Source organism: Anneissia japonica, unplaced genomic scaffold (assembly GCF_011630105.1).
Source record: "Anneissia japonica isolate Jap-2015-1 unplaced genomic scaffold, ASM1163010v1 scaffold9_len2422644_cov172, whole genome shotgun sequence".
Lineage (NCBI taxonomy): Eukaryota > Metazoa > Echinodermata > Crinoidea > Comatulida > Comatulidae > Anneissia > Anneissia japonica.
In genome coordinates this window covers 1,993,716-2,002,557 of record NW_022758107.1, presented here as the reverse complement: position 1 = coordinate 2,002,557, position 8,842 = coordinate 1,993,716, and the positions used below count along the sequence as shown (strand labels likewise).

General features: G+C 33.8%; 2 protein-coding genes across 2 annotated transcripts in view; both read right to left on the bottom strand.

Annotated features, from left to right (window-relative positions):
* Positions 1-32: 32 nt before the first annotated feature.
* LOC117125139 lies at positions 33-2,250 on the bottom strand. The gene is made up of 4 exons (XM_033271540.1): positions 2,064-2,250; positions 1,754-1,836; positions 1,432-1,493; positions 33-903 (listed from the first exon to the last, which is right to left on the bottom strand). The coding sequence occupies exons 1-4, from the start codon at positions 2,248-2,250 to the stop codon at positions 33-35; spliced, it is 1,203 nt and encodes a 400-aa protein (XP_033127431.1).
* A 77-nt stretch (positions 2,251-2,327) lies between these two features.
* Positions 2,328-8,842, bottom strand: part of LOC117125138 — a 21,774-nt gene continuing 15,259 nt past the window's right edge. The window contains exon 4 of the mRNA XM_033271538.1: positions 2,328-2,366. Within this exon, the coding sequence (XP_033127429.1) occupies positions 2,328-2,366 (39 nt within the window). The remainder of the gene's footprint in view (positions 2,367-8,842) is intronic.

Below are 8,842 nucleotides of genomic sequence, written 5' to 3'. Positions count from 1 at the left end.
GCCTACTTTAATATAATGCATGGTAATCTACTTTATTGCTTTCCAAGTCTAAGGCGGTGGTGTCTGCATTTGGCATTTATGGCACCACGGATTATTGGCTCTGAACCACTTATCAATGCTAAATGTGGAAATTCATTATTAACTTGGTCACGAATAGCATTCATGATTTGTTCGTTCAATTGTTTAAATATCTTTGGCGTACCCTTGGAGTAGAAGGTACCGCCATTCAAATTACTCTCCGCCATTTCCTCTATAGTTAGCAAACTCGTCATTAAATTAAGCGTTAAGGAAATGGCGGAAGACGAAACCTCAAACACCTCCTGGTATTCATTGGCGGTCATGGTTATTTCGTTTGTCGTACCTATCGACACGCGATCTGATGTGCTGAATTTGTTGGTTGGTGCGTTTGGCTTTGGTAGCTGCATAATGTTGTCTTTTGGTGTTCGCATTCGTGGACGAAACAACCATGGTGGCGAGGTAGGGGTTATGGGAAAGGGACGATAAATGTGAGCATTGTTGGATGTCCAGGGATTGTCCAGTAACTCAGAATTTAGTGTTGGGCGGTACCAATCAAGTGGGTGTGAATTTGGAAGGTGAGTTTGAAGAGTTGGCAGCTGGTGTTGCACATTCGGGTGCAGCTGTGTGGATGAGTGAGGTAGCGATGATGACGCTGTTGATGATGATGATGAGTCCAGTGGCGAGTTCGGTGATGGAGGTAGCGATTCCGGTGGCGGTGGCAATTCTGGTGATGAAGGTAGCGGTTCTTGTTGCGGAGGCAGTTCCGGTGATGGAGGTGGTGATTCCGATGACACAGCTGGCGAGTCCGGAGGCAGAGCTAGCGAATCCTGTTTCTGGAGAGGCCCAGGCCAGTATTTAGTGTGTTCGGCAGTGAATTTACTGAAGCTGATTTACTAGAATCCTGAGGGGTAAAACAGAAAGTATAGCGTTGGTTTAGTAATAAAGAGCAAAAGAGAAAATGGAAAAAATATGACGCGGAAAGATGTATGTAAAAACTTGAAAATTTGGAAATGAACGTGCTGTGATTGTGTTTGTAATTACTGTATTATTTTAAGATATAACTTGCTTCGTGATTGTACTTCGAATTAACTTTCTATTATTTCATTAAACGTAGGTCTAATTACCTAAAATGAAGACTTTTACTTTGTGATTGTAAATTATAATATTATTTCCCTACCTACATAATTTCATCAATTGAAAGTTTACAGATTGTTTAAACTATATGGCGTTCCATAGAAATGACCGGCGGCTCAACTTGTCGGCGGCTCAACCGGTCATAATCCGGATTTAGCACCAATAGGCCTATATTGTATTTTATGGATTATAATTGTCATCAGTTATTCAAATAGGAGTACTATAGCACTTCGAAAAATCTAATTCAAATGTGCAGGAAACTGTGAATTGCATACTTACAATAAGGTAAGGTAAATTGGCATTACGTCAACTTCCAAGTGCCAGAATGTGCTTGACGTTATCTGTCAAGATTGGCATTGCAGATCAGAAGGGAATAAGAGAACGATGGGTATATTATTAGAACAATAAGCAAAACAAGATGATATAACGGTACTGTACCTTTTCCAAAGCATATAGGTCTATCATTAGTATACGCGTATTTAAATTACAGTCCTACAATGAATTACAAACAGAAAAGAGATAATACAAAATGTGTTCTATTCTATGCATCGTGGTTGTTCGCGCAACCGATTTTAAGAATGAAGTTTAATTTGTCACTTACGTCTACAGCCTCCGAAGAATCATATGGCTTGTCGTCGCCCAACACTAGATCTTTCTGTTTCTGCAACAGCTCGGCATTTGAATCTAAGAAAAGTAAAATGTAACAAAAATTAGCATGAATAAAAAAAAAAGTATAGGCCTACTGTTAATTATTTTGAATGGTCATAACTGCCATAGAGTCCCCTCGACAAACGTATAAACAGGATAGAACAATATTTGTATTGTTTACTACGTGTATATCGAATACAACATCATCGTTCATGATCTGCTGTATCAAAACTAAGGATAGGCCTATAGAAAATGTCACATACCTGATAGAAACTTAATTACCCCAGTAAACTGCTGCTGAGTTGTCCAATTTACCGTTACTTCTTGACCGATTTTTAATAAGTCGGATGTCGGAACAACCTTGGCTATTGGTACTATGGAAGTTGTTTTATCAACTTTAAAATATACCAAAGCATTTCTTGGATTTCTTTTACGACGAGCTTGTCTCATTTTGAGCATGTTCGAACCAGCATTCAACCAAGAAATGAACATCACGTTCAGATAATCAAAAGAAATTCAGAAATTGTTTATCCAGTAAGGTGCCCACCCATCATTCCATTGTCAAGCTGTTAATGGTTTGCAATTGCTTTAATATAAACTACATTTCAAAACGCACAATCATACAAACTGAAACCTGAAACAAAATTGTTAAATCTAGGGAGCTGATGGTGACTTTTAAAATCCAATGACAATGTAACAAGGTTGGGGAGGTTTTCTTAATTTAGAACAGAGAGAGGTAGCCCATGCGTTAATCGTCCACAGCTACTGTTCTTTCTTGTTCAGTTCAATTCAATTTATTGGATTCACTTTTAATACAGTGGCACTCATACAAAATGTATGGTCCATCCAAAAGACATACAAAAATGTGACAAGTGAATTTTCGCATTACCCTTGGTGGGTGGGCGTCAAAAATGTCAGAAAGTCCACACAAGTTCAGACAGTACAGTGCATTATTTTTGTTAGATTTCGGAAACCCATATCTTATAAAAATTCTACTTAAATGTCCATTAATAGGGTACTGTAGGAACATGAAGAAGTAGCATTTTTTAATGCATCAAGATATTCCTACGAATTTCGTACCACAATAGAAATCTACGGTTAGCTGGATCGAAATGAAATGCTTGGCGTTATAGTGACCAATTTTAATAGTTTTTTTTTTTCATGAAGTAAACAGTAAAATTTTGCCTAGTTTCAGTCAAGGGCCCTGGTGGTTTTTTTTTTTTTTTTTTTCAATTTTCAGTTTAAAATGTACTTGCATTGCACACTTCTCAACTGTAGAAAGTTATTGCTGCGAAGCAGCCAATTCATATTCTTGACAGCAATTTGACCTCTGAAAGGTCATTGTTTGTCAAAAAACAATGGCCTATGATGCTCCTTGATAGCTAACTTTGTTTATTTAACATCACAATAATTCATTATTAGACCTATAGTTGTTTTTTGAATTGTACTCCACAAATCTCAGCCACACACCTGTGATCAAATGATACGCTGGCTCGCACTTTGGCAACACTCTTTGGCAGTCAACTCGCCCCTAGAAAACCCGCCCTTGGAAACTTGCCCCATAAAAAAATGTACACTTCCTAGACTATGCAGTCTTCAAAATAAAAATTGTAACCTTTGGTAATCAACTACATTTTCCACATACATAGAAATTTTAGAAACTTTATTTTAAAAAACCTAAACCATAATTCACCACTACAGACACTTTTTGACAAAAATGAAAAATTACGACTTTGTTACCCAATGAGAAGTGTTGTAATATAGACAGTGGGTCGTGTCTCATATTATTTGTTATATTTTTATTATTCATTATTTCCACTTGACTCGCATAAATAATTTTGTTCGAAGAACATTTATATGCAGTTGTACTTCGCAGCACTTCACTTGCAATTTCTAGTAACTCGGCTCCATGACAATGCGATTGGGATCGAGTTGATTTGGCTCGAATTCATACATGTCACACCAACCAAAAATTAGTAATTTTACCTGTCTCAGTTTGTTCATTTATTTAATTTCAACATGTATTATGTCGTAAGACAGTTTTTAATACAGTAGCACTAAAATTATAATAATATTAATAATAATGATGATAATATGAAAACATACCACTAGTTAAAGTATGCTATCCATAAACCCGCAGCATTCAAACTGTATTCTTCTAGTAGTTGGGTACCGTAATTAATTAATTATATATGTACATAAACCTGGTTCTTACGCTGATAATTTGCACTAATCTACATTTCTTACTCTTAATAATAATACTGTATTGAGAACTATTGAGTCACAACACGATGGCGTGTAGGCCTATTACATTTTGATATGAATTGTAGGCCTAAAATTTGTTCACTTTTAAATCAATGCCATCCATCATACCATGTGACTGTGCACCTAAATACAAATAAACTTACTAAACAAAACGATACGAAAAAAAAATCTTCATTAAAAACTAGGCAAAATATGGCATAATGCATGTAGTATACGCATTAGGTCTGGTCAGTTGCACTTTATTAGGAAAAGGTGAAATTCCAAGTTAATTGAAAGATACTTTACATGTTGTTATTGTTGTATACAGTCTAGACTATTGTACAGTTGGTGTTACGTAATATAATATATCTTTGAGTTATTAACGTACTATACAATCAGTAAGTTAACAACTCTATTGGTTTATACATTATGGAATACATGTGATTAAAGATTTCCATTAATTGTTCTGTAGTGACATTTTAAATTTTATTTACTATATATTCGTTTTTGACGTTGTCTCTTATGTTATGCATGGAGGAATATAATAGGCCTAGGATGTAACAACAATTGTTTAGTGATATTATACACGGTGGTGTCGGCATTTTATTGGATAATTCAGTTTACCATCAACAGCAACAAAAGTTAAGCTCCTATCTTTAGCCACGATGTAGTCCCCTAATTATTTAATGTTCAATTGTTTTTATTAAATATTTGTATCTAGGAATGTAATTAATTCAGTCCTTTTCATATAAATGTTTTAATGGAATTTTAATGTATGATCATACACCTATTAATAGGTTCATGGTATGTATTGTATTTTTAATGGTTAATAAATTGTACAGAAACATTAAAATATTTGAACCTCTATCACGATTGAATGATATTTTGCGCTTACAAATAAAGAATAATATTGTTATTATTCTTGGAAGTCTTCTTTGACAGTCAGCCACTTTCAAGATTGTATCACAATACAGAAATTCCATTTCAATAAAAGTTCTAGGGCTCGCATGTTGCTTGTTGGGCACTGGAGGTCATTAGCCTAGTAGGCGGCGCATTCTATTCTTGGTGCTAAATGCATCGCATGTGACTTCCAACAGTACGCCCACAATGTGCCGACCGTAGCAAAACATTCACACGGTTCCGATATAAAAACCAAGCGGCTGCCTGCAGCTGTACATTTTTCGCAATACAATACAGTATAATACCTCCATGAGTACAGGTATATCGACGTTCGTTTTTTATGACGGATACACCAAACATATGTATTTTTCTTATACATTTTTAAAAACCTCGAAAACAGTTGGTGAGTTTATAATATTATGCGGACTATGGGCTATTATCATCATCCCTATTTACTGTATATCAAATCAAACCAAAATATATTAAATACAATATGTAGGCTACACCGTTGGACACACATATGTGGTACATAGGTATTGAAAAACATTACTACAAACGATTAGTATAACACAAGATATCCATCGTCGTAACATTCCTAAAATATATAATTTGCTAAACAACCGAGACAGAAAAGTATTTAAATGGCATATTTTGAAGACGATTTAAGCAACTCGAAACGTTCAGACATTCGTTAAAAACATTCTTTTCAGAACTCCGCATGGTAAAGTATACCGTAGGCATTTAATATTTTTTTTAAATAAAAAAAAAATCAGTACTGTATAGGATAAATATAAATTGGCCTACATAATAAAGCCATATAAATTAATGCGCTTAAAATAAATAAACATTATTAGAATACTATACTGTACTCTTACGATTGAAGGTTACAACAGACAATTACACATGACAAAAGAATCAGCGGTAGGCCTGTGTACGGTTTAACATCGCAAGAATAAACCAGCAATGTTGAATATTGAAACCTATATCGATAAATGGAATAGTCCAAAACGTTGATGCCTATCTAACAGTACTCGTCAGCGACGCGCCCAGATTAAGAAATATTTTAAATCCCCAACCACGCATCCTCGTCGGATATACGCGTTGCTTTATTTTGTGATGCTCCCTAAACTGTTGACTATTTATTATCGTTATCATTATTATCACTATTGTTATTGTTGTTTTTACTGTTGTTATTGTTATTCATTATTACTATTGTTATTGTTATTACTATTGTAATGATTATTACTATTGTTATTGTTGTTAATGTTATTTTTTGTTATTATAATTATCATTCTTATTAATATTATTATTAGTGTTACCTAAACTGTTGACTACTTAACATTTTAATTATTATGAATCTATATTTTATTCATTTTTTTTTCCTCAAAAAACCACATCAGCTGCAATTGCTTGTAGTGGATCCAATTTTACACATATTATTATTATTATTTTTTGAAACATGAATGTGGAATATAAATAATATGTTGAATTAAATCCAAGATTGCCACCATAACGACTTCAATCTGCATGGATCCTACCCAAAATTGAATTCTATGATCATAAAAAGCATGTAAAAATGTGCTATTATCCACATACAGCCTTTCACTTTATGGTTGTTGAGTACGATTAAAACTGGTAAGTTTAAAAACAAAGCTTACCTTGTCATTTAGAGGGTGGGATATTTGGTCTTCTGGAACTTGTCTTGACTTTAAAAATTCTTCCATTCTAAACCTACAATAATTACCAGTATATTCGTGTGGGAATAATTGTTTGTTTATGATTTTTATTTGCAACCACATATTATTAATCAAATTATTATTAGAGTAATATATTCCCTTCCCACTTGTTGGACAATTGGCATTCCCCTCCCCCTCCCACACACACATACACACCCACACTTCAGTTCCTAGAAATACCAGCTGACATGGTGTATTGCTAGTTTAGTAGATGCATTGGTATTAAATAAATAAATAAAGAAAATACTATGCCTACCTAAATAACCAATCCTGGGCTACTGTTGGCTTACTGCCAGGTTTGCCCAATTATGCCTAAATAATGGCCTTTGCCAAGCTACAAGTAGGCATCCGCATATCATTAGGCCAATGCTGCGTGCATAACGCCAATGGGGCCTAGCCTAGGCCTGGCTTATTGTCACCATATTATAGGATTAAAACTACCGTACATTGCAATTAAAATTTAGGCCAGGACCTAATTAGAAAATGAACAAAAATATAATATGATCAAATTTATGAATAAACACACGTAGGCCTACCATTTTGTTGCGAACAAAACCATGTCAAAAAGATCTACGACGGGTCTCTTTCAAGTTGTTAGTCATGTCGTAGGCTTACAACAACGAGTGCGCATGCACGTGATGATTAATCCATCAAGTTTTCTTCATAGTGAAATTCACGGCGTATTGTTGCCAACATAATAATTTTTGAGATAGTAACTCGTAATTACGAGATAAATTATCTCGTTATTACGAGATAATATCTCGTAACTCATAATTACGAGATAAATTATCTCGTTATTACGAGATAATATCTCGTAATTACAAGTTAATACCTCGTAATAACGAGATATCTCGTTACTACGAGATATCTCGTTGTTACAAGATATTATTTCATAATAACGAGATAATTATCTCGTAATTACGAGATACTTATCTTGTAATTACGAGATATTATCTCGTTATTACGAGATATTAACTCGTAATTACGAGATGTTATCTCGTAATTACGAATTAACTCGTACGTATGAGTTAATATCTCGTAATTACGAGATATTATCTCGTAATAACAAGATTATCTCATTATTACAAGATATTATCTCGTAATAACGAGATATTATCTCGTAATTTCGAGATAATATCTCGTAATAACGAGTTAATTATCTCGTAATAACGAGATATTATCTCGTAATTACCAGATAATATCTCGTAATAACGAGATAATATCTAAATTTTATTTTTTTTAGTTGGCAGCAATACGCTTCCGTAATTATATTATTATTATTATTAATTCTTATTATTTAAATCATTATTATTATTATTATTATTATTATTATTATTATAACCAACACCATGTAATGAATCCTTATAAGTTGGCTAAAATGTAGCAATAATTTCATTCAAAACACTTGTTTATTTCTGGGAATTTTCCTTTTGAATGGTCTTCAAATCCACACCTATTCCTGTCTCTTATACACATCTAGATGTGTATAAGAGACAGATGTAGTCCCCTAATNTGATGCTCAGAGCTCTGCAGCAAGTGATTGAGGCCAAAATATTTTCAAAGAATTACTGTAAAATGATTTATCTAGTGATTTTTTTTTTCTGAAGATATACTGAAATGCCACACAATTAAGTTTTTGTATTTTGTGCATCTGGTTTATATTGCATGCCAAATTTATAATAAATAAATAAATACTGTACCAGTATTACTGTACCTGTTTCATTTGCAAAATATCTTTAATATTATTAAATAATAACAGTGTAGTTTTATATAGCGCACAAATCCATCTAATGTAAGATGCTCAGGCGCTTGAAATGTGGACTAGGAACTCGATCAATGACTTTCTTTGCCCCTAAGGGTCCCTTCGTGTCTGTGCTACCTGGTAACCCGGTACAAGCAACTATCGTCGTCCACCACCAAAATGGTATAATCCCATTCAATAGTAATCCTTTTGAAGCAAATATGTGACCCAGATTTAGAAAACAAATTGTGAGGATTAATTTTGAAATATGTAATGTGCAAAGTTAATAGTACAGTATGAAAATGTGGCTCAATATATACAGGAACAACTATTTTAATGTATGGCTTTGTACAGTCTTGTGTAAAGTTATTCTATGAAACTGCTTATTTTTTAATGCCTGGACTTATGCCTATGTCTGCAT

What these genes read in the sequence shown, in the direction of transcription:
- LOC117125139 (XM_033271540.1), bottom strand. Translation starts at nt 2,250, where the DNA reads ATGAGACAAGCTCGTCGTAAAAGAAATCCAAGAAATGCTTTGGTATAT. An exon ending in GGTAATTAAGTTTCTATCAG is followed by an intron (nt 1,837 to 2,063) that starts GTATGTGACATT and finishes TACTTTTCTTAG; the next exon opens with ATTCAAATGCCGAGCTGTTG. An exon ending in ATTCTTCGGAGGCTGTAGAC is followed by an intron (nt 1,494 to 1,753) that starts GTAAGTGACAAA and finishes CAATCTTGACAG; the next exon opens with ATAACGTCAAGCACATTCTG.